The following is a 26,959-nucleotide window of genomic DNA, read 5'->3' on the forward strand; positions in this document are numbered from 1 at the left end:
TATCAGCTCAGTTTTGACCATGTGACGTCATCGTCTGCGACTTCTGGTAGAGGCAGGGCTTTTCTCCAGTTGCGAACTTTATCGTGGATGTTCTCTACTAAATCCTTTCAGCAAAAATATGGCAATATCGCGAAATGATCAAGTATGACACATAGAATGGACCTGCTATCTCCGTTTGAATAAGAAAATCTCATTTCAGTAGGCCTTTAAAGACTCATTGCTTCAAAACTCCGTCACTGAACAGCTAAGTAGACAAATGAGGGAGATGAGAGATTTACCTTTTGTTTGGTGGTTATGAACTAGCTCCAGAGGATTATTACTGCATGGATCTCATTAATAGTCCATTTTTAATCGGGGGACCTTTAAAAGAACCCTGGAAATTGGAAGTACAATATGGAAAGTAAAAACTTAGAATCTGGGTGCAATTATGGTCGAGCATAAGGGGTCTTCAGCCTCTTTGTTGAGGCTCTCCACAAAGCATTTTTTGAAAAGAGGTGTATCATTTCCGACTGACGTTAATGTACACAGGATAATTTCTGAATGGTTCTTGGTTGAGTGTGAAGAAGGCAAGAAAAAAGGGTGTATGTGTTGAGTTGACTTTGAGTTTATTCCGAACATGCAAGCATACAACATGATACATCACAATTTCCAGTTTCTCTTTTCAACATGTTCGTAAAGGAGTAGGAAGAAGCAGAACTTATTTAATCCGACCCCTTTTCTTTTACATAACTGTAGCTAAAACTTTTGTTCACTTCCTGTTCTCAATGTATTCACAATATACTCCATAAGTAATCACAATAGAAATAAATAAATAAATAAATAATTGGTGAAGTAAGTTTTATTCCATAAAATGAGAAAAGTAAGATTATTTTGAGAATGAAAGAATGAATGGGTGAATAAGTTCAGACTGTTTATCATTGTTCTTCTTTTTTGTACTTTGTAAACACTTTAAGTTTGAAGAGTTTCTTGAAGTGGATCATATTAGTACATTGTTTGATTGCTTTGCTTAATCTATTCCATAATTTAATTCCACATACTGATATACTGAAGGTCTTAAGTGTTGTACATGCGTACAAATGTTCTAAGTTACATTTTTCTCTAAGATTATATTTCAACTCTTTTGTTGAGAAGAATTGTTGTATATTCTTAGGAAGCAGGTCATAGTTTGCTTTGTGTAAAATTTTAGCTGTTTGCAAATTCACTATGTCGTAGAATTTCAGTATCTTTGATTCAATAAATACAGGATTTGTATGTTCTCTATATCCAACATTATGTATTATTCTAACTGATCTTTTTTGTAACACTGTTAATGAATGAAGTGTACTTTTGTAATTATTTCCCCATATTTGTACACAGTGACTCAGATATGGTAACACTAGTGAGCAGTAAAGAATATGAAGTGATTTTTGGTCTAGAACATATTTAGCTTTATTCATTATTGACGTGTTTCTTGCTACTTTATGTCTTTCAATTTCTATTCCGTCTATTTGTATTTGTGTTTGACTTTCTTTTATACTCTTACCAAATAGCATTATTTTAGTTTTACTGAGATTCAATGATAGTCTGTTTTTGTCAAACCATTTTTCAAACTGGTTCTCACTCTTTCTTGTCTCTCCTTCTCACAGAGACTTAAAACAAGCGCATCTTCTTACATACGTCACGGTATGCAATTTCAATTAAAGTTAGTATTATCCGCAAATAATACTAACTTTAAATCTTCTGTAACTTTACAAATATCATTTATATAGAGATTGAGTAATTTAGGTCCTAGTATTGATCCTTGAAGTACACCACAGGATATATTTAGCGTTGTAAAAGTGTGTTCGCCTAGTTTCACGTACTGTTTCCTGTTTGTTAGATAACTTCTTATCCAGTTTAAGACTAACCCTTTGATGCCATATCGTTCTAGTTTTTTGATTAAAATATTGTGATTAATTGTGTCAAATGCTTTAGTTAGATCCATAAACACTGCTGCCGCACATTTTTTTTCTATCTATTGCATTGGTAATTTCTTCCGTAATTTCAATTAAAGCCATCGAAGTTAAAACATTAGCTCTGTATCCATATTGGTTCTCTTTGAGTATTCTATTTTTATTTATGAAACTCTCTAATCTGTTATTGAACAGTTTTTCAATGATTTTAGAAAATTGTGGAAGTAAATAAACAGGTCTATAATTTGTAAATAGATGTTTGTCTCCAGTCTTATAAATTTGTGCAACTTTAGCTATTTTCATTTTGCTTGGAAATGTACCTGTTTGAAATGATAGGTTACTAATATACATTAATGGTCCTGAGATCCCTTCAGTAACCTTTTTTATCGTCTCCGTATCAATTCCATTACAATCAGTTGAAGTCTTAGATTGAAATTTTTTCACGATTGTAACTATTTTCTCCTGTGTCACATTACTGAGGAACATGGAGTTGGAATTTCACTCTATGGTATCATTATAGTCCTCAATTGAAACTGTGTCTGTAATCCTTTCTTCCACTTTAGGTCCAATATTTACAAAGTAATTACTAAAGCTTTCAACTACTTCTTTTTATGTTGTCATTATGTTTATTTCCGTCTAAGAAGTATTGGGGGTAATGCTATTGAGAATGCCCCATGTTGCTCTCATATTATGTTTGTTCCTGTCCAATAATTCACTGTAATATTCTTTTCTACATGATCGTGGTATGTTTTTTTTTTAATTAAATCAACATAAAAATATACAAGATACACTTTCAATTAGTGCATCAACCCCCCCCCAGAAAAAACCTCCCTCTCCCATTCATACTCACCCACACCCACACACAAAAAAGGGTTGTTTCTTTCAGCTACCAAAATTCTGGTTCCCTCAACATATATAGCACAGTCTGCAAGGGATACAGTCCCTGAAACACACGATTGTGTGTGCCGCCGGTCCACTAACATTATCCATCCATCCATCCATCCATTTTCTACCGCTTATTCCCTTTCGGGGTCGCGGGGGGCGCTGGCGCCTATCTCAGCTACAATCGGTTATCATTAATTATTATTTTTTATGTAATTGTTTTATATTATTTTACTTTCTTTTTTTATCCAAGAAAATGTTGATCGTAGTATGATGTTTACTTGTTTTTATAATTTTTGTACTTAACTTCTGCCTCTGTAGTTCTTTGTGCTATAAATGTTCTGTATAGTGTAATCTTCTTCTTACAAGCATTTTTTAATCCTTTTGTCATCCATGGTTGATTATTCTTTCTCTGCTTACTACTGAGTTGTCTCCATGGACAATGTCTGTTGTAAAGTATTATGAACTTGTTTAAGAAATGTTCATATGCTTCATCAACCTCTTTTTCATTGTACACATTGTCCCAATCTTGCTTTTGTAGCTCAATTTTGAAAGCAATCATCCTCTTCTTTGTGCACTGTCTTCAAAATGTCCTTTTGTCTTCCATGTTCTTTTTGCAGTTTCCAGCATATATTGTAAAAACTGGTCTACTAATAACATCGGTTATTAGTAGACCACTTGTAGTGTTATTATCAAAATCATTGTTAAAAATATTATCAATAAGCGTGGCACAGTGTCCTGTGATTCTGCTTGGCTTTGTGATTTTAGGATATAAACTGATGCTCTACATTGTAGACTTTTGCTTGTTAGGGTTCAATAAATCAATATTAAAGTCACCGCATAAGAACATTTTTTTTTTTACCATTGTCCATGTAAGTTGCCTTGATCCATTCTTCAAATGTTTCTATACTTGACTTTGGTGATTTGTATATACAACTGATGAATATGTTTTTGCTTTTTTCCTGACACATTTTAATTGTAATAAATTCTAAGATATTATCTATAGCAAATTACATGTTTTTCACCACTTTGTAGTTCAGGTTCTTCATCACATACACAGCTACTCCTCCTCCATTTTTGTTAGTTATGTGTGCGGTGAGAGACAACATTGTAAGCATCAAGTCGTGTTTTTTGATGATTTCTAACTTAAATTCAATGAATATCTTCTGCTCCTTCTCAGCACTATTCTGCACACTCACTTTCTTTGTCTGTCCAATGGTAGTGAGTGAGAGACCGGATGTTTTGATCAAATTTCCCACGGGGTTCACTGGGACATCCGTTAAACCAAGTAGTGGTGAGGAAGCTCGTAACCCGAATTTTTGCGAGCGACCGACAGCATAACAATTAGCCAAGAGACAGCTTATATCCTTTACAATTACTGTACTATCATCACAGCATTACATTTGACCTGTTAGCGGACATGTTAGCTTAACTTTCACCTCTAAATCCTGACATTAAGTATTCAGACATAATGTAATCAGCTATGTAACAATAAAGACATTTCATAACACTGTCACGGTATTGTTGAATGTGCTCAAAAAGTATTTAACCATTTTTTCTTAATGTTAATGTGTCTTGTATGCATGTTATCATAAGTTAGCAAGCAATTACAAAATCTGCAGATTTAGTAAGTTTTTTAACATGCCATGGTCAGTCTCTGTTTTATGATAATTAAAATAAGAAAAAGTAAAACTAACATCAGGAATCTTCCCGCAGTTTGTCATTATTCCACATCCCTAAATATAACATTTAAAAAGTAGTACTATCTGTGCTCTCTATCTTTAGGTATGGTCCAGTGCTGATGGCTGACCCTGCACTATTCGTGTCCACAGCGCCCCCTGTGGAAGGGAGGCCATTAGAGCTGAGCATACTGGGCCTCTGGGACTCACATGGGGATGACAACAGCACGGCTGAGAGATGCTACCTCTCACACTCCAGCAGCAGTGTACTACAGGGTCTGCCCTTTGGCGGGGTGCCCACTGTCTTGGCCATCAATGTGGTCATGTGGATGGTGAGTATCCATCCATCCATCCATTTTTCTACCGCTTGTCCTGTTCAGGGTCGCGGGAGGTGCTGGAGCCTATGTCAGCTGCATTCAGACGGAAGGCGGTTTACACCCTGGACAAGGCGCCACCTCATCGCAGGGCCAACACAGATAGACAGACAACATTCACACACTAGGGCCAACTAAAGTGTTGCCAATCAACCTATTCCCAGGTGCATGTGTTTGGAAGTGGGAGGAAGCCGGAGTACCCGGAGGGAACCCACGCAGTCACGGGGAGAACATGCAAACTCCACACATATTTAAATTACAATCACACGCTATTTTAGTATTCTCCTGCAAAGCTCAGTAAAAACCTTTAACATTTCAATGTACAGGCAGAAAAACAAATGTTCTGAATGCCGCATCTTAAACTGCTTTGTCTCCTAGAGAAAATTATGTTTACAAACGCACAGGCAGATGTTTTCCTCTAGTTTGGCAGATGATAATAGGCTTCGGCTTTCAGCTGTCAGCGAACTGACTTCCGCTGTCAGGCTCCATTCTGCTCTGATATCGCTCTCGATCTGCCACCTCATCGTTTTAATTGGCCCATTTCATCACTGACTGGTTGTCAAGGCAACACAGAGGCTTGAGCACTGTCTCTTAATGACAAGCATGAGTCAAAGCATGCCCCCCCACCACCAACGCACCCCGAGGTGGCGGGAGCACGCCTCTGCATCAATTCCATCATCACACAAGAGTAACTCATCTGAGACATTGAGGGAGTGCGTGCCTACACATCAAGACAAAGTCTAATAAAACAACATAGACACATTGGCTGTGAAGACAAAAGAAAATGGAGGGCTTATGTAAAAAGTTTGCAAATGTAAATGCTTATGATTACTCAAGGTTGCTCTGATTGCTTATTTATGTGAATGATAAATCATTCATCAATTACAGGCACTTTTCCCCTATTAGCAGGGATGTGTTCACTACCCACCAGACTAAAAGTCCTCTCAACTCAACAGCCAAAATCTATTCAGGTTAATCCCTGATTTATTATGTGACTGAGGAATTCTAATTTTTAATCGAATCCTATTTTTGTGGGTGGCAATTTTCTCCGGCAGAATAGTTTTTTGCTATTGACCGAATTTCTCCTTACGAGTACATTCCATGTGTTTGCGTGTGCACAATTACCTGCCTGGTCGTTTCCACAACAACTAAACACATTACTCAAACAGAAGAAGATGTCACGCAATAAAATAAGTACTATGCTGTAAGTTAAATTTAAAGTACCAATGATTGTCACACACACTAGTTGTCGCGAAATTATTCTCTGCATTTAACCAATCACCCTTGATCACCCGCTGGGAGGTGAGGGGAGCAGTGGGCAGCAGCGGTGCCGCGCCCAGGAAGTATTTTTGGTGATTTAACCCCCAATTCCAACCCTTAATGCTGAGTGCCAAGCAGGGAGGTAATTGGTCCCATTTTTATAGTCTTTGGTATGACTCATCCGGGGTTTGAACTCACGACCTACCGATCTCAGGGCGGACACTCTAGACCAGTGGTTCTCAAATGGGGATACGCGTACGCCTGGGGGTACTTAAAGGTATGCCAAGGGGTACTTGAGATTTTTCAAAAATATTCTAAAAATAGCAACAATTCAAAAATCCTTTATAAATATATTTATTGAATAATACTTAAACAAAATATGAATGTAAGTTCATAAACTATGAAAAGAAATGCAACAATGCAACATTCAGTGTTGACAGCTAGATTTTATGTTCCATAAATATTGATGTTAAAGATTGAATTTTTTGTGAGGAAATGTTTAGAATCAAGTTGATGAATCCAGATGGATCTCTATTACAATCCCCAAAGAGGGCACTTTAAGTTGATGATTACTTCTATGTGTAGAAATCTTTATTTATAATTGAATCACTTGTTTATTTTTCAACAAGTTTTCAGTTATTTGTATATCTTTTTTTCCAAATAGTTCAAGTAAGACCACTACAAAAGAGCAATATTTTGCACTGTTATACAATTTAATAAATCAGAAACTGATGATATAGTGCTGTATTTTACCTCTTTATCTCTTTTTTTCAACCAAAAATGCCTTGCTCTGATTAGGGGGTACTTGAATTAAAAACAAATTCACAGGGGGTACATCACTGAAAAAAGGTTGAGAACCACTGCTCTAGACACATTTCTGTAAATAGAATAGTTCATGGTGACATTTGTTTTAGGTTGGATGTCTTTTACTGCACACCTGTCATTGGGACAAATTACACTGCAACATCATCAGGGATAATTAACACAAAACAATGCTCAATGTGATTGTTTACTAACGTGTTTGTGTAATGAATTGTGCATGTCTTGTGTGGTTCACAGTTCCTTTTGCTCATCTTCTCCTGTCTGAGGAAGGCATCTTGGGATTATGGTCGTCTGGCTCTGTTGATGGACAACGATAGGTGAATTCATGTCATTGTTAACAAATGTGATAGAGCTGCTTTTTGGTGAGCCTTGGCAACAAAGATGAAGGAATAGTCCCCCAGTGGAAGCACTTATACTGCAGCCTGTAGCTCCCCCTGCTGAGTCTATAGAGAATTACATGTGATCAATATACTATAAAAGACAATCCAGTCAGTTAACAATGGAGGGTATTACCATTTGCTCTACTCCACCTCTAAAGCGCTTTAAAAAAAAACTTCTAAAAAGCACCACCAGTGTATTATGTACATACTGTAGGTATATATGAAATATAGTAACAGGCACATTCTTAATAACATGTAATAACTACATGTTTGATCATTTTATGCATATGGTGTCACAATAATTGGAGGATGTGCTACAAATGTTAGAAGATGAGTGATTAGCAAATCCAGCAAGTAGAACTATTGCTAAGTTCTAAATAAAAAATACTAACATAATAAAACAATTACTTACTGTACAAAATATGCTCTTTGTGCGATGCCGACTGATGGGATGTTTATAGCTACCTTTTATGAGGAATTAATAATAATCTTCATGCAGGGAAAAAAATTTATAAAAAAAAGAAGTGGGCAGAAACGTGCATCTTTTTGTGTTTCCGAGATCTCCGGGTCCAAGTTGAATGTCAAAGTTAACTAACTTATCGGTTTATGGCCACAACCTTCTACTATACAAGTGAGAGGCTTGATTTATAATCAAGAATAAATGTCTAACAACCAAGAGGCGATGGAGCAGCTCACTGGCTCGGTAAGTAAATAGGTGCATAAGCCTTACCTTTCTGTGAGTACAGTGCCACTATAAGTAGTTCCTTGGGCTTAGTGCTTATATATGGGGACGGCGTGGCTCGGATTGGAGAGTGGCTCTGCCAGCAATCTGAGGGTTCCTGGTTCAATCCCCACCTTATACCATCCTAGTCTCGTCCGTTGTGTCCTTGAGCAAGACACTTCACCCTTGCTCCTGATGGGTCCTGGTTGGCGCCTTGCATGGCAGCTCCCGCCATCAGTGTGTGAATGGGTGAATGTGGAAATAGTGTCAAAGCGCTTTGAGTTCCTTAAAAAAAGGTAGAAAAGTGCTATACAAATATAATCCATTTACCATTTATAAGAACAATATTGCTAATATTTGGTGGATATGCAAGTCACAACATGTAAATGGAGTATTGTTGGCACTTTGATATTTGTTGTTCAAGTAGAGAGTGTGATACAAAAAAATATATTATTATTATTATTATTATTATCATTATTATTATTATTATTATTACTGTTGGTGGTGGTTTGTGGATGTTTTTTAGAGAGCTTTATTGACTCCGAATAGCTGCATTGTTAGCCACCTCGTACTTGCCAGATATTACAAATTAGAATGCATAAAAAAGAGAGACCTATGACTTATTGTCTTACATTAGGATTAGAAATGATAGGCAACATTTTAAAAATAATTTACGTAAGTCCGTTTCAACTGAAAATATATCAAAACTGTGTGACCTAGAGCGGTTTTATGCCTTATCGCAAATATTTGAAAACACGGTTCGGAAGTAGAAGTTTTTTAAAATACAGTAGTACCTTAACTAACAAACGTTTAACTCAAAAAACCTGTATCTCAAATCAACGTCTCCCATTGAAATGCCTTGACATCAATGCCCCCCAAAACAGCATATATTTTACAGGTAACATGCCCTTAAAAATGAAAAACAAACATTAAGATCGTACAATTGTATGGAAAACAATACAATAGACTGTTGTACAAACAACTACAGTAGTTTTATGAAGTAATGCAATGATAATGTGCAGCATTTACCTTGGAGAGTGGACTTCTACAGTCCGTCCCTTCAGCTCCTTGTCCGTCAAACAAACCATCCATATTTTGATGGATAAATGTCTGCCATTTTGATATTATTTTAACATCCATGGCTGGTGTAAGACTTCACTTGCTTCAGTATGGTAGTAGTGACATACTTATATCGCTTCGCCAATTGGACTACACAATAGTTTTTTAAATTATTATTTATTTATATAATTCAATAAAGATCATCCACTACTTTCTCTCAGCACTGTCCTTCACACTCACATATGTCAAATGGTTGAAAAACAATAAATTATGTCAATCTCCAGCTACTTTTTAATTTTCCTGAAGGAATCAATAAAGTAGTATCAATCCATCAATCTATCTATCTATCCATCCATCTATCTATCTATCTATCTATCTATCTATCTATCTATCTATCTATCTATCTATCTATATATCTATCTATGGGTTGTGGGTTGTACTTGTATAGCGCTTTTCTACCTTCAAGGTACTCAAATTGCTTTGACACTCCTTCCACATTCACCCATTCACACACACATTCACACACTGATGGAGGGAGCTGCCATGCAAGGCGCTAACCAGCACCCATCAGGAGAAAGGGTGAAGGGTCTTGCTCAAGGACTCAACAGACAGGACGAGGTTGGCACTAGGTGGGGATTGAACCAGGTACCCTCGGGTTGAGCACGGCCACTCTCCCACTGCGCCACGCCGTCCCATTTATCAACTCTTGACCGAAGTAAGACCAGAAGCCTCATGTATTAAACCTGGTGTACGCCCTTTTTTGCAGCAAAATTGAGATGTATTAAAAGTGAACTAAATGTGGAAATGTGCGGTGCCTCACGCCAACTTCATGGCTGGCGTACACTCCATTCTACATGCTGTGGATACTTAAGCGACACACAGATGTGGTCATTCAGGTTTTGCCAAAATTTGATTTGAACAATGTACAACATTTACTTTTTGGCCAAGGAATTTAATGCTTCATATTCATATTTGTGAAGAGGTCTGTTCATTTATCTAGGTGATCATTTTGCCACCTATTTTCTGTCACAATGTGTTCCTGTGACTCCAGCACATGTGCTTGGCCAGTCGGGTAAACAGCTGCAGCAACTAGTGGTTGCGGCACAAAGCCACCAGAGATGGTGGAGAAATGGCCCGACTTTATGTCACCTGGCAGCTACCACAAATATCTCTTTGGTATCGTTATAATAAATTGAGTAATCAAACATGTTTCAGTCTGTCGAGTTTTTGATATGCAGGAATGTTTAAATTTAAAGTATTTTAAACCAAATGTTAAATAATTTTCACACAGAACTAATTTGACTGAGCCGGCTACTGTAGGAACACATTTTGTTGTAAATTACATACATTATATTTATATTAGGGGTAATCAAGAGTTATCCACCTTTTCCAAAGTTTTACGTATTATGCAGCAACTACTGTATCTTTCTAAACGGGGTGAACACTACTTTATCTCCAGTCCCCTTGTCTGTTTTGGCCTCACCCATCTTCTTCTTCATATTCTTCCTGATGTAGTACCACTTATTTCTTATTTGTTTCTGCATGCGGTTCTTGGACTCCACAGCTTTGACAGCCTCGCACACTTTACCCCACTCAATCCTCTTTCGTTCGCTGGGAACACCACAGGGCAGCTTGCTAGAGTATATTTTGGTGTGAGCCTCACTTCAGCGAGAAGCACCTCCAACTTCTTGTTGGTGAATTGCTTCCATTTTCGCTGTTATGCTCATTATCCTTGTGTTTTCTAGTTGTGCAGAGTGTGAGATATTAGGTGCATGGCTGATTTAAATATTATTTGCGTATTCTAATGGGGTACGTAGACAGGGAGTGTCTATCCACTCCATCATGTGTGCTTAATTCCACATTGATTGGGATGTACAAAAGATATGTGCGTGGATTAATGCGTGCACACGCTTAAATACTGTTAATCTGAATTTTTGAGAATATAATTATGTAGTAGGAAATATACCCAAGTCTTAATATATGAAGCCCCAGATGTTTTGGCTGAATCTTACTGGGTTTATTGTGACATTTGCTACATGGATGTTGGTAACCCATTTGCTTGCAACTTAAAGCATAACAATTAGTTGAGAGATAGCTCTTATTTTAAAACACTCTTAAGTTGAGGTATCACTGTAGTGGCATTACTGATCACATGTATACCCCAAACTTATTTGTCTATACAAACAAAAAACATTCATGATTGCACCACTTACAGGTCCAGCATACAGATTGCAGTGTTTTCAGTCATTGTTTGTTGAAGTTATCGAAAACGTTTTTACAAGGGGAAGGAGCCAATTGACTCAGATTGTTTAAATATAATTGTCTATGATGCTCATAGCCCATTACTTTATCCAATTAGCTGCACAATTTTTATGGTCCAGGGTTTGCTATGATACAGTATGTTGAGATGGATTACCCTCATTTGATTTTTTTTTTTATCGAGCATTCATCCAGTAGCAACTTTCAGCATTACGCCGTCTATTTCAGGACTAGTTGAAATAGTTGTGTTGCCTATTTTAGGGTGCCTACAGAGAAATACCTACAATGGCTTGAATAGGAAAGGGAATTTACTGTATACTTGTATTCAAACCTCAGGAATGACGTGTCTGCTTTTATTTTGTTTGTTGGTTGTCTGTACATTTTAGCCTTACGTCTCTGTTCTATGGAGAACCAAGTGAGAAAGAGAAGTCTCCGTCGGAGTCCAGCCCTTCGGACTCAGAGACAAAGGACATGGTGAGTTTTGACAGTGGTAACATTTTCAAATATCACGGCCTCGTGGCCTAGGTATCATTTGTACACGTAAGAAATGCAGTATCGATGTTTCCCACTGGACTGAAATCTCAGTTGTAGGTGGTAAATTTGTTGTCATCTAATTTACACAATCTGCATAGTGACCATTACACATGTACCTGCTGTGATACATTACATCTCCCAAGTCCTCAAAAATGTACAACAAGACCAGACAAAGTCACTGTTTGTAGCAAGTCACTTTTATGAAAATACAAATCTCGGGAGTTCTGAATAATCAAAGAATGTCGCCACTAAGTTGTAACAACACTGATCCACTAAGATCCAAATACCACGCAGCAAACAGCGTGTTCAAACTATAAAATTGTGTGTACTATTAGTGAGCATGTTGTGCTTGTAATATACCAGGGCTGAGCGAGCAATTGATAACTGGTGCAGACAGCCTTATTTAAATTATAGTCTTGCATGCATGTGGTACGCAGCTTTCACCATGGACACACCCATTTACTGCACATTCATGTTACTATACTCTTGTGGCATTTACTACTGTTTGAAACATGCAGCAGACACCGATCCATCCATCCATCCGTTTTCTACCGCTTGTCCCTCTCGGGGTCGCAGGCGTGCTGGAGCCTATCCCATCTGCGTTCAGGCAGACGACAGGGTACACCCTGGACAAGTCCCCACATCATCACAGGGCCAACACAGATAGACAGATAACATTCACACTCACATTCACACACTCGGGCCAATTTAGTGTTGCCTATCAACCTATCCCCAGGTGCATGTCTTTAGAGGTGGGAAGACGCCGGAGAACCCGGAGGAAACCCACGCAGTGGCAAAAAACATGAAAACTCCACACAGAAAGACCCCGAAACCCGGGGAACAAACCCAGGATCTTTATTGTGAGGCACACACACTAACCACTGCAGCAGACATGGACTATTTTTTATTGGAATTTTGATGCAGTCCTGCAGTGCATCTACAATGGACCCCACTTTTTTTACCATGTTGAAGGTGCACTCATGGCACTAACTGCGAGCTTGCCCTGGCACAAGAAAATTCATATTGATTTTTTTTTTTCATGTAGGAGATATATTAAGAATATTTCTTATACATGAAAAAACAAACATCATCAAAAAAAACGCCAGCAGACACCAAAATGCATCAATTGAATTTGTTGTAATCAGCCCCTTAAGTCCTAATATTTGTATTTTTGACAGTCTATATACAAACCACATTTCCGTATGTGTTGGGAAATTGTGTTAGATGTAAATATAAATGGAATACTATGATTTTCAAATTCTTTTCAACCCATATTCAATTAAATGCACTACAAACACAAGATATTTGATGTTCAAACTCATAAACTTTGTCATTTTGCAAATATCAATTAACTTTGAATTTCATGGCCGCAACACGTGCCAGAGTAGTTGGGAAAGGGCATGTTCACCACTGTGTTACATCACATTTTCTTATAACAACACTCAATTAAACGTTTGGGAACTGAGGAAACTAATTGGTAAAGTTTTGAAGGTGGCATTCTTTCCCATTCTTGTTTTATGTAGAGCTTCAGTCATTCAACAGTCCGGGGTCTCCGCTGTCGTATTTTACGCTTCATAATGCGCCACACATTTTCGATGGGGGACAGGTCTGGACTGCAGGCGGGCCAGGAAAGTACCCGCACTCTTTTACTACGAAGCCACGCTGTTATAACACGTGGCTTGGCATTGTCTTGCTGAAATAAACAGGGTCGTCCATGATAACGTTGCTTGGATGACAACATATGTTTCTCCAAAACCTGTATGGACCATTCAGGATTAATGGTGCCTTCACAGATGTGTAAATTACCCACACCTTGGGCGCTAATACACCCCCATACCATCACAGATGCTGGCTTTCGAACTTTGCGCCTATAACAATCCGGATGGTTAGTTTTCTCTTTGTTCCGGAGGACACCACATCCATAGTTTCCTAATATAATTTGAAATATGGACTCGTCAGACCACAAAACACTTTTCCACTTTGCATCAGGCCCAGCGAAGCCAGCGGTGTTTCTGGGTGTTGTTGATAAATGGGTTTTGCTTTGCATAGTAGAGTTTTAACTTGCACTTACAGATGTAGCGACCAACTGTAGTTACTGACAGTGGTTTTATGAAGTGTTCCTGAGCCCATTTGGTGATATCCTGCATCGGTTTTTGATGCAGTACCACCTGAGGGATCAAAGTTCCGTAATATTATCGCTTACGTGCAGTGATTTCTCCAGATTCTCTGAACTTTTTGATGATTTTACGGACTGTAGATGGTAAAATCCCTAAATTCCTTGCAATGGCTTGTTGAGAAATGTTGTTCTAAAGCTGTTCGACAATTTGCTTACAAAGTGGTGACCCTCGCCCCATCCTTGTTTGTGAATTACTTAGCATTTAATGGAAGCTACTTTTATACCCAATCATGGCACCCACCTGTTCCCAATCAGCCTGCACACCTGTTGAATGTTCCAAATAAGTGTTTGATGAGCATTCCTCAACTTTATCAGTATTTTTTGCCACCTTTCCCAACTTCTTTGTCACGTGTTGCTGGCATCAAATTCTAAAGTTAATGATTATTTGCAGAAAAAAAAATGTTTATCAGTTTCAACATCAAATATGTTGTCTTTGTAGCATATTCAACTGAATATGGGTTGAAAATAATTTGCAAATCATTGTATTCCGTTTATATTTACATCTAACACAATTTTCCAACTCATATGGAAACAGGGTATGTATGTTAAGTAGACACACACATATGGATGGAGGATTCTCTGAACACCTCCTCTCTCACTGACAGCCGTGTGTAATTGCGTCAATTTTCACATACTTTTCACACATGCTGCATAAAGATGCAAAATAGCGTCAGAGGGCTGTTTCAGCCTGGATACTGAATAATTATGTTTGCATCTTCTCCTCCCAGTATCGTGGCCGTTCTGATGATCAACATATACATGTAGGTATATTCTGCATATTCATGAAGACAGACACACTAAATGGACTGCACTCCTTATTTTGCTAACTTAAGGGGGAACAGCACTTTTTTGGAAATGTTGCCTATCATTCACAATCATTACAACAGGATTTTTTTGGTATGCATTCTATCTTTCAAATAAACGTAAATAAAAGTCAGTTTACAAAATACAATAAATAACCTTTCAAAAAGTACCAACAATACTCTGTTTACATTTTGTGACTTCAATATTAACCAAGTATTAGTGATATTGTTCTTACAGGCGCTAACGGACACAAATTTATAGCGGCGCCATGATCACTACCGTGTGTCCTTGCGTTTACATCATCGAGTGCTCTTTCCTCGCTTTCCTGCTCCCCGTAAGTTTAATGTAGATCATAAATAATGCCTTTCACCTGGAAAGTAGATGGCTGAGGATACAATCTGGCAAGTTAGGACCCTTTGACAGCAATTTAGAACCTGTAACTGACAAGAATGACTCAAAAAGATGCTTGTGATAATGCCCGCAAACCTTTATTACAGTCGATCAGGAGGAGGTACATATGAGTTGTGTGATCCAAGCAGAATTACAGAGCCATCTACTGTACAGAGTTGTCATAACGGTCCTATTATATTGTGTTTATGAGGCCACAACAAATAAATAAAAGTATAGCAAACAGTAAGTATTGTTTAAAACGGCTTTGTGCTTTTATCCCTGCTTGGCACTCAGCATCAAGGGTTGGAATCGGGGGTTAAATCACCAAAAATGATTCCCAGGGGGTGAACAAGGGGATGGGTGAAATGTAGAGGACAAATCTCACCACACCTAGTATGTGTGTGACAATCATTGGTACTTTAACATTATAACTTTTTATATGTTGCAGGGTTTTTGCTCATGGCTGAAATCTGTTTTCCATATGAAGTAAGTTAACCTTTGAAATCCGTTTTGTCCTTTCCTCCATCTTTGTACAAACCCTCAGTCCTCAAAGCTGATGTCACCCTAAAATCTAAAGTCATGTTCTCTCTCATTTACAAGGGAAAACAAACACGTCTGGCCTCACGCAACCACTGGTGCCGTGGTTCCCCACTGAATATTTGCACTTTGCTGGACTCTGACTGACATAACAGATTCAGGGTTGTAAAAAGCTATTTCCCCGGTGTCCATTGGTTTCCATAGTGCTATGGTGGGGTTTGGCTGCCTTTTTTTAGCTCTCGTGCCAGTGGCCAACTCTGGGATCCCTGGGAAAACTATAAAGCCACCCTGCAAGTTTTTCATGTGTGTGGGCTGCTGTGAGACCAGCGTGCACCTCTATCCCTCTTCTTCCCCTTCTTTTTATATTCTATTCTACATTACTCAACTTCCTGTCCGGTCACCACAACCCCTGACACCAAAGTAGTGGTGGCACCACTTTATTATTATAAGGTCAAGTGGGAGTAGACCAGCCCTGTATTCAATTATGTATTATTAAAAGCTAATTGTTATTTGGCGCATCTTTTCATCGTTTGCAACCTTTCATTTGTTAAGGACTTTTTTCAAATGGCGCCACAGTTGTCACAGTTGTTGCTTTCTTTCTGCAGGGACGAGGAGATCCGTAGCAAATGCGGCATTGACTCCGTTACATACCTGTCCTTTCAGCGCCATATCATCCTGCTCATGACCGTGGTGTGCCTGCTGTCACTGGCCGTGATCCTGCCTATCAACCTTTCCGGGAATCTCTTGGGTATTTCTTGAAATTAATTAATGTTTTATTTGATAGGTAAATTGCAAAATACATTTATTGAACAGACCAGATATAGCTACAAGCTGAGTTTCATATTTTGTCCCTGGGCAATGTCAAAGTGACAGCAGGTTAAAAATACATTTACGAAAAAAATATAAAATACAAATGGAAAAAAATCACCTCAACAATAACAGCAGGAAGATCACAGTCTAATAGAAATATGGTACATATTATATAGAACTACTGACTGCAAACCGGGTGATCCTTCAATCATTTATATATGTTGAATTTAATATGTTGTCAAGTGCAACAGTCTCTATTAGTTCATTGTAAAGAATTGCACATCCCTGCTGCTCTAAATAAAAAGCCAATTCATCCAATGCTGCGGATCTAAAACTGACGTATCAGTTTTTTGGTTGTCAAATTCTGTTTCAAACGTCAGAGTCAGATAGAAAACATCACAGATTTAGGTAAAAACAAAACAACAAAAAAACTATTAAAAAATGTCCTTTTAAAATGTACTCATATTAACCAAATTGGTCCTCACTGCAGATTAAGTGAAATATTTCAAAGATGTATTTTTTACTCATTTTGATGATTATAGTTTACAGATGTTATAACGCCAAAATTTAGTAAAGTATCTCATAAAATATGAAAAATAGTTTCTGTATTTTTTCCAACCATGAGGGGCACAGTACTATAACCCGCACTGTCAATTAACAGGTTTGTTGGGGTCTATTTTCATACAAAAGGTGCACCGGATTATAAAGCACATTAAAGGGGTTTTAATTATGATTTTTTTTTAAACAGTTCCTTGTAGTCTACGTAACATGTAATGCTGTTTTTTGGGCAAAATGGATAATGATTTATAGACCATCTTCAAGACACTTTTTGACTGTCTCTTCAGGATGCGGCATTTCATGGACGGTTTTATTTACGTGGCTCCACTTTGATAGCGTCTTCTCCCTATCATCTCTTGTAGTTTTTAGCGCTTCCATAACGAACTCACCGACAGATTAAGTCTGAACTACACACTTACTTTGTATTAGAAATGGCAACAGTGGAGGATGAATGCCCCACAGTAAGAAGATTGAGAAAAAGAAGGCGATAATTGTTTAAGGCGCGGACTACAATGGCGTATATACGCAAATTTTCCGGATTTATGCAGATCTCATATTCACAACAACAGGTACCAATAGGTAAGGAAATTTGGTATTGCATAATAGGGCTAAACAAAACGGTAGATATGTCTACTAATTGGTGTCATTTTGGGGTTCTTATACAAACCCCATATTAATAGATGTAAGTTGAAGCACAGTACATCGGTCTATGTTAGCTGTAATGCTCTGATAATCCATCAAGTGGTTGGGCTTCGTAGTTTACCAAAGTTATACTAAACATTTTGACAGATTTTTGAGCGCCATGTTCTATATTCTCAATTAAACGTCAAAGTTTTGGTCTTGCTTGCTTACCTGTACTGGCTAGCAGCATTTATTGAACAGGCGTCAATCTGCAGTCCACACATATCTCTTATATGTGACTGCCATCTACTGGTCATACTTATCATTACACCATGAATCATATAAAATTGGTTTAAGGTCGGTAAGAACAACCAGAATTAATATATACATTAGGCTCACCGGGTTATAAGGCGCACTGTGGATTTTTGAGAAAATGAAAGGATTTCAAATGTGCCTTGTAATAAAAAAAAAAACAGTAAAAAGAATAATGTAAAATACTGCTTCTCGAGCTAATCAAAAAATGATCTGCAAAAGCTTCCAGAACCTTTAATTGGTGTATTTGTCCTAATTGAACCCCTGAAGCTGGATAACTTATACATAATAATTCAATTTTACAGATGTCAAAGTCAAGTCCACATTATTTTATGCGGCATCAAAAAACTTATAGTGTGTCAATAACGCATTGTAAAAAGAAATTGTACTGCATGCAACTGCACTTCTTTTTTAATGCAAAAAGTTATTTGAAGCCTTTGTCATCTTTTTTAATCAAATATATGATATACAATTGCTGAACTTTAATAGCTGCTTGTCACCTTGATTTGTTATTGGAAAGCAATGTCTCCATCAGTTTGTTGGCATACAATATGTTAATAATCAAATGAAAGGGGCAAATGGGTATTAACATCATGTGGCAATTATACATTTACATGGTTTTGCAGTTTCAAGTGGCCCGTTAAGTGCAAAGTGGCCCATGATGAAAATTAGTTTGACACCCCTATAAGATGCACAAATGAGAATGGCTCGCAAATGAACGACAACAGTTGTCATGAACGCGACTCAGCAGTTCCTACTGAATCCCTGCCATTGGTAAAACAATAAGAAACTTTGGAACTGTAGAAATTGAAATGTATTTGTTATTCCTGTTAACATACACATGCAGGCTCCAAAAGGTTAGGAACCCAAGTTGCTATATAGCAGCAGAAACACATTTTGGCAGTAGTGTGTTTATTTAATTGGAAGTGTTGAGCAAGCCTTTCTATATTAGGATGGAGGACCGTGTCCATTTTGGGGTCCGGACAGAGCTGGGCGGTCCACAGAACCACTTTATTACTGTTGACCGTCATCTTACAGTGTGCCACCCTAGTCATTAAATAAACAGTATTTGACACACTGCCATAGCAACAGCAAACAAAGGCTGCCCAAATTAAGAGTCAGGCGTAAGTGTGAGCGATGTCTAAACGGTGTGTGAAATGTCACAGAGAAGCTGGGGTTTCTCACCAAAGTCTCTTAAAAATAGTAAAAGTGGCCTCACTCAAATGAGGAGGTTTCCTTTATGTCCAATTAAAAATGTTTCCCTCTGTCATGTTTTATTATTTTTACAGGAGACAGTCCTGAGAACTTTGGAAGAACAACACTGGCTAATGTTAGTGCACAGTAAGTCCAACACGGCTCGCTTGACATCCAATGTTATGTAAGCCATAAAATGGATTGTCAGGACTGTTGGTGTTTTTTCGGCTGCACAGGGACAGCTTCCTGTGGCTGCATGCCATATTTGCATTAGTTTACTTCCTCATCACATTCCTATGTATGGCTCACCACTCGATACGGCTGCAGTACCGAGAAGATGAGAAGGTCAGTCACCCATCACTTGAGTTATTCCTGTAGGAATGCTGAGAGTCAGGCATTCATATATTGTCAGACATTGTATTGTTGCATGATATTAACACTTTTCTATAAACAAAACTCAAAACTTGTTTGAGATGGCGCCAAAATAAATGTTTATCCTCCCATGAATAAGCGTTCTTTGCAGTGGACATTTGTCTTTTGCATACGAGGAATAGTTGTTCTTCCAAAATGTGTAACTCTGACTAAAGAAATAGACTATTTCCACTACAGAGGATTCTGGTTCTCAGGAAGATATACACATGATCAGCAATGATTTCATGGCGTAGCACTTAGTAAATGTTCAGTCACATTATTTTGTCATGCCAGTCCTGCTCATACAAACAAGTAGTGATTGCTTGAATATACGAAAACATCCAGTAGCAGAAGCTTGGTAAACGAGATCAGATACCGACGCATGAGATGGACCAACAGCGGATACCCCAAGACTACCTTTGGATGGACACTGACGGGAAGGCAGAAACCCGGTAGGCCCGAAGGCCACATGGCAGAGAACCTTTGCCTCCGAACTGAAAGATCGAAGTCCCACTTGGGTCACACACAACACCTTGTCCGCAACGGCCAGGAGGAGAGACGTATTATACTGACTGGCCTTATGTCCCACTAGGGATGACGGGGCCTAAATGAGTAAGCTATAGTATAGTGGGTTGTTGATCATATCAACCGAGTCTAGAGTCCCTTAAAACGTACATCCCAAACATTTTCTCGATTTTAACTCAAAATTTCTATAGGGGTTTCCTTTTAAATTAACTGGCACCCCACATGCCAAATCTACCAGACTAGCCCCTCGGTTCAGTTCAAAACTTTGCAGCAAATCAAAAATGCTGAAAAGACTAGATGGTTCCTTTTGTATAAAGGAACTTGGACCTGTGTAAACACATTGGCAGATCCTTGCCTTGACATTATAACCTCCTAAAAGCCGGAGTCCACTGCAGTGCATAACAGGGCTGTTTTTTCAAAGATATGAATTTCTGACAAAAGAAATAGACCAAACAACTAATGTACACTACAGAGGATGCTAGTTATAAAATAGGAATGTCCTTAGTGTTCTGTTATCAGAACAATTTAGTTGAATAGTCCTAACATTTGGACTTGAATATAATGTGGTCTTGTTTTCCCTTGAAAAAAGTTTTTAAAAAAAAAAAATAATAATAATAACAGCAAGTCTTAGTTTTGTTGGAGTATAGGTTTCTCCCCAGGCAAGTCAGAGCTTGTCTTCCTATCACTCACACACCAGATGAAAAAATGTGATTGTGATACAGAGACTTGTGTGAGTCACATAAGTTATCAGCTATTATTTCACTGATACTAAATACGCTTTTAAAAAAATATACATACATTTTGTCTTTTTTTTCACTTTAGTTTTGTCATTCAAAAATATTTCTAAAAACAGTCCTTGATAAAGAGGAGTCTTCTTATTTTGGAGTTCATACATTATTAATAAGACAAGTAAGACATTGTCAAAACATGGACCATAAAGCAGGATCAAAATGAGAAAACTGATAACGAATCACAGCCAAACTAGGGGAAAAAAAATGTTCCTAATGCAAAAGTCTCAAATTATTTGTATTGTATATTTCAGGTAGCAAGAACACTGATGATCACGTCCATACCTCGAGAAATCTCAGACCCAGGATTGATTACAAAACACTTACAGTACGTTGATAAGTCTGATGTACTTTACAACTTTTCACAATTCCAATGAATGTGAGTGTGAATGTTGTCTGTTTATCTGTGTTGGCCCTGCGATGAGGAGGCGATTTGTCCACAGGGTGAACCCCACCTACCGCTCGTGTACAGCTGGAATAGGCTCCAGCACCCCCCGTCACCCCATAAGCGTTAGAAAATGGATGGATGGATAATTCTCCTTTTCCTCCTTTGTTGACTAGTGAGGCCTATCCCAGCTGCACCGTCACTGATATCCGCTTCTGCTTCGATGTCAACAAACTGATAAGACTGGACTTAGAGAGGTAAAGATAAGCTTTACATTTACTATATCCTATCCAAATTATTAACATTTATGATTTCTGGGTTTTACAGGCGCAAGGCCATGAAAGGCCGGCTGTATTTTGCCACAAAATCCCAAAAGGATGGAAAGTTTATGATCAAGACTCATCCTTGTACACAGATATTCTGCTGTGACCTGTGTGGATTTGAGAAGGTAAAGACTGCTTGTTTGTGGTGCACTGACTAGAAATATCCACCGGGTGGCGCCGCAGCTCCTATGTAGTGTATCGTCTCCCCCCTGTTAGTTAATGGTGCAGCAAGTATTCTTACTTTGATGGCAGGTGGATGCAGAACAATACTACAGTGAGTTAGAGGAAAAGTGGACGGATGAGTTCAATGCTGAGAAGAACCGCATCTCTATGAAGAGGCTGGGCATCGCCTTTGTGACCTTCCGCGATGAGAGGATGACTGCTGTGTGAGTCAAAATGACACCAGGAAGTCATTCTGTATATTTGCTTTGCGATGATACTGTAAAGCTTCATTGCAGAAGTTCTTGTTGTGTGTCAAGAATTGTAAAGGACTACAGTCGAGTGCGCTGTCGCCGCCAACCCCAGCAGTCCAGCATCACCACTGTTGTCCAGTCGCTCAAGTGGGGCATTAGCTACGCACCTGCTCCCAGTGACATCATCTGGTCAGTGTTAACATCGAGTACAGTACCAAAATTAATACTTATTTACCCACACACCAACCCACAAACTAATAGCATACAATACAAAAACACATTCTTACTTCACGTAGATATTAATGGCACAGCACTGAAATATTTTGTAGAAGCTGAGCAAGATTAAATAAATAAATGATAAATGGGTTGTACTTGTATAGCGCTTTTCTACCTTCAAGGTACTCAAAGCGCTTTGACACTACTTCCACATTTACCCATTCACACACACATTCACACACTGATGGAGGGAGCTGCCATGCAAGGCGCCAACCAGCACCCATCAGGAGCAAGGGTGAAGTGTCTTGCTCAGGACACAACGGACGTGACGAGGTTGGTATAAGGTGGGATTTGAACCAGGGCCCCTCGGGTTGCACACGGCCACTCTCTCACTGCGCCACGCCGTCCCCAATTACCAATATATTACAAACAGATCAGTATGTAGTTTTCCACTACCGCAATCTATCCATCCATCCATTTTCTACCGCTTGTCCCATACGGAGTCCCGGGGGTTCTGGAGCCTATCCCAGCTGCACACAGGCGGAAGGCGGGGTTCACCCTGGACAAGTCGCCACCTCATCGCAGGGCCAACACAGATAGACAGACAACATTCACACTCACATTCACACACTAGGGCCCATTTAGTGTTTGTTGCCAATCAACCTATCCCCAGATGCATGTCTTTGGAGGTGGGAGGAAGCCGAAGTACCCGGAGGGAACCCACGCAGTCATACACACTGTAATACACACATTGAGTTGACATGTTATAAGGAAGAAAAAAAGATGAACCACGGTGTCTGCTATCGTATTCCCAAATTGTATTGTTTTAATAAGGAATTATTTATTATGTATTACCTATTTTATCTGTTTATCATACAAGACTATGCCAAGTATATTCAATATTTAAGTACATTTAACTACTGTACTTGCTGTTTACACCTAATTCTTTTATCATTAATGAACATGTTATTACTTATTCTGTACCTACTAATTACCCAACAATCTTTCTGTCATCTCTTACTCGTTCTTTCATTTGTTTCATTATTTATGTATTGTAAAAGCTATCTACCAATTCTGTTGACTCCAGTACTGCACCTTGATCTTTGTCTAATATTTAAAAAAAAAAAAATTGAAGACACCAAGTGAGAGGAACCACCTTTGCTTGCTCGAAATAACCTATGCTAGTTGAGGTATCCCCCGATAATCAGATATCGCTCCATTATGGGTTATAAATGGTAAATGGGTTGTACTTGTATAGCGCTTTTCTACCTTCAAGGTACTTAAAGCGCTTTGACACCATTTCTACATTCACCCATTCACACACACATTCACACTGATGGAGGGAGCTGCCATGCAAGGCCCTAACCACAACCCATTAGGAGCAAGGGTGAAGTGTCTTGCTTAAGGACACAACGGACGTGACGAGGTTGGTAGAAGGTGGGGATTGAACTAGGAACCCTCAGGTTGCTGGCACGGCCACTCTTCCAACCGCACCACGCCACAAAACAACAAATATCGGATTGTATCGTCTTGCATCTAATATGTCTGACATAAGCACCTCGATACAAGCAGTTTGCCTGTGTAAAGCTAAGCTACACAACAGCTAAGCACACAATCGCACACAAGCTAGGCATATATAAGTGTTCTAAATTGAACAATATTGCAGTCTATTACAGACATTTGTCAATATAAACAGGCATAAAATAATTATAGTTGCATGTTATTTACACATACAATACATTTATCCAAGGCAGAAGTGTATTATCCTGCAACAAACGTGTCCGCATCCTTCAACTTATTGCATCATCAGCTCTACTTCATTCTTTTTTGTGGCCTCTTGGTGCTGCCAAAACAATTAGTACTCCACTTCAACTTAAAAACATCCCAGACGGTTATTCATAAATAGGTTAGTGTATTTCTTACTTACCATTCTTGTCTCTTTGATCAACCCTTTTCTAACATTCCACACCAAAAAATAACAAAATATGATTTCTGCTTGGATTATAATAGGTTAATATCAGTACTAGCCAATACTCAAGGCTCCAATAACTTTATCTGATGGGAAATTTGACAAAGTATCAGGGCACCCTTATAATTGTAATGGTAATTGTAATATACTATTACAATTACCATTATGTTAACCCATATACCTTTTGACAGTGTCCGTCAACATTGAGAATTGTTATCGTCTCAATGGAAATTGTAAGTGGCCATGATGCTGTGACCAGTCTCTCTATCAAGAGTCTTATCAACACTTCATTTAGACAGTTGTATGTAAGAAAGTTTGTCAAACATCTGGAACTGTTAACTTAAAATGTATATTTGTAATTCCTCCATTTCATATGCTTATTTAAGAGAAATGAGAATACTGTAACTCAAACAAGCCTTCAAAGATTAATACAATTGATGATTTGGTTTGCTTTGTATTTGTCTTGCAAATATATTAGCCTCTCTAAAATTATGCAACAGCAGACGCCTCTGCGGTCAAGCAGAGAGACGACGGCAATTTTAGTTGCTAATTGGTTGCAATTTAGTGTACGAAAGGGTTCTTTGCATACAAGAGGTTAACCGTGGCTATTTCAGGCCTGTGTCACAACATCAAGTACAAATATTTCAAGTGGAGAAGGTGAGAACTGTCCTGCTGGATGTTGAGGCTCATTATCCTTCCACCCCCTCACACTAGGGAAAACCTGTCAGTCTGTGGATCTCGCTGGTGGCTTCGGTGCATCCTCCTCAACATCCTCCTCTTTTTGCTGCTCTTTTTTCTTACCACTCCCGCCATAATCGTCAACACCATTGATAAGTTCAACGTCACCAGGCCTGTGGAAAGTCTGCAGGTCAGAGTTGGAGGCCAAGTGAAATCAAAGCTGCCGTTTGACCCCCCCTTTATTGATTGATTGATTTTCTCTGTCCAACTCAGAGTCCTGTCATCACTCAATTCTTCCCAACCCTCCTGCTTTGGATGTTTTCAGTACTGCTGCCATTTGTTGTCTACTACTCAGCCGTCTTCGAGTCCCACTGGACCAGGTAGTCCCAATATTCTCCATCCTAATAATTCTTCAAATGTATCCTTGTGTAATGCATAATTTTTTATCTCAATAATTTTTTCCCTCGTTCACCATGTTGCTCTCGCTACTTCCCTGTGTCACTCTAGTCGCACTGTTATTCTGGGAAGGTTGTCATAGAGATCTCCATGTGAGGATAGCGATATGCACAGCAGTCATCATGCACTGCTCCTCGGTGCGGCGGGAGGCGGAGCAGAGCAGCTGCACATAAGGAGACAACCTCATGCAGCACCTATCAGCGCCCTGTCTTTACATAACCACCCCCACAAACGTGTTGTGCAGGCGTGATGTGTGAAGGACCGAATGCAAATCAACTGTTTACTGAAGTGAAATGCCTCGTCCGTGCTAATGAGCCCGCCAGCTCCATAACAAGTCAGCTGACACACCGTAGCATGATTTCTCATTATGTGTTAATCATGTTCAATTGAGCGCTCACGGGCCACAACATCAGGCACCTGAACTATCTGGAGACATGCAATTTCACATTCTCAAGGCATTTAATCGATAGCAACTGTGAAAAAGTTGTCTAAGAGGATGTCAGTTTGTGCTTAAAGTCTAGATCAGGGGTCACCAACGTGGTGCCGGCGGGCACCAGGTAGCCCGTAAGGACCAGATGAGTAGCCCGCTTGCCTGTTCTAAAAATAGCTCAAATACCAGCACTTACCAGAGAGTTACCTCTGATTTTTAAATGTTATTTATTTACTTGCAAGTTGGTCTCGCTTTGCTCGAAATTTTTAATTCTAAGAGAGACAAAACTCAAATATAATTAGAAAATTTTAAAGACAAATTCATTTATTTTTTTACTTTGCTTCTTCTCCTCTCTGAGCTGCTACCTTACCGTGGTAGAGGAGTTTGCGTGTCCCAATGATCCTAGGAGCTATGTTGTCTGGGGGCTTCCATGCCCCCTGGTAGGGTCTCCCAAGACAAACAGGTCCTATGTGAGTGATCAGACAAAGGGCAGCTCAAAGACTTCTATGGAATTACAACAATATGAACCCAGATTTCCCTTGCCCGGACGCGGGTCACCGGGGCCCCGCTCTGGAGCCAGGCCCGGAGTTGGGGCACGATGGCGAGCGCCTGGTGGCCGGGCCTGTCCCCATGGGGCCCGGCCGGGCACAGCCCGAAGAGGCAACGTGGGTCATCCCTCCAATGGGCTCACCACTCATAGGAGGGGCCATAGAGGTCGGGTGCATTGTGAGCTGGGCGGCAGCCGAAGGCAGGGCACTTGGCGGTCCGATCCTCGGCTACAGAAGCTAGCTCTTGGGACGTGGAACGTCACCTCACTGGGGGGGAAGGAGCCTGAGCTAGTCCGCGAGGTAGAGAAGTTCCGGCTGGATATAGTCGGACTCACCTCGACGCACAGCAAGGGCTCTGGAACCAGTTCTCTCGAGAGGGACTGGACCCTCTTCCACTCTGGCGTTGCCGGCAGTGTGAGGCGACGGGCTGGGGTGGCAATTCTCGTTGCCCCCCGGCTCAAAGCCTGCACGTATGAGTTCAACCCAGTGGACGAGAGGGTAGCTTCCCTTCGCC

General features: G+C 39.3%; 1 protein-coding gene across 2 annotated transcripts in view; it reads left to right on the top strand.

The window, feature by feature from the left end:
* Positions 1–26,959, top strand: part of tmem63c (transmembrane protein 63C) — a 91,850-nt gene that overhangs the window by 39,508 nt on the left and 25,383 nt on the right. The window contains exons 2-16 of one of the 2 annotated variants that reach the window (XM_061895316.1): positions 4,599–4,824; positions 7,186–7,265; positions 11,754–11,841; positions 14,806–14,838; positions 15,720–15,757; positions 16,414–16,556; positions 19,399–19,450; positions 19,540–19,648; positions 21,282–21,355; positions 21,589–21,669; positions 21,740–21,860; positions 21,988–22,121; positions 22,215–22,337; positions 25,048–25,201; positions 25,285–25,391. In XM_061895316.1, coding sequence (XP_061751300.1) covers positions 4,615–4,824; positions 7,186–7,265; positions 11,754–11,841; positions 14,806–14,838; positions 15,720–15,757; positions 16,414–16,556; positions 19,399–19,450; positions 19,540–19,648; positions 21,282–21,355; positions 21,589–21,669; positions 21,740–21,860; positions 21,988–22,121; positions 22,215–22,337; positions 25,048–25,201; positions 25,285–25,391 — 1,547 coding nt within the window. In that variant the 5' untranslated portion in view covers positions 4,599–4,614. The remainder of the gene's footprint in view (positions 1–4,598; positions 4,825–7,185; positions 7,266–11,753; positions 11,842–14,805; positions 14,839–15,719; positions 15,758–16,413; positions 16,557–19,398; positions 19,451–19,539; positions 19,649–21,281; positions 21,356–21,588; positions 21,670–21,739; positions 21,861–21,987; positions 22,122–22,214; positions 22,338–25,047; positions 25,202–25,284; positions 25,392–26,959) is intronic. The other variant, XM_061895318.1, reaches the window with a different exon arrangement.

This window comes from Nerophis ophidion, linkage group LG03 (genome assembly GCF_033978795.1).
Source record: "Nerophis ophidion isolate RoL-2023_Sa linkage group LG03, RoL_Noph_v1.0, whole genome shotgun sequence".
Lineage (NCBI taxonomy): Eukaryota > Metazoa > Chordata > Actinopteri > Syngnathiformes > Syngnathidae > Nerophis > Nerophis ophidion.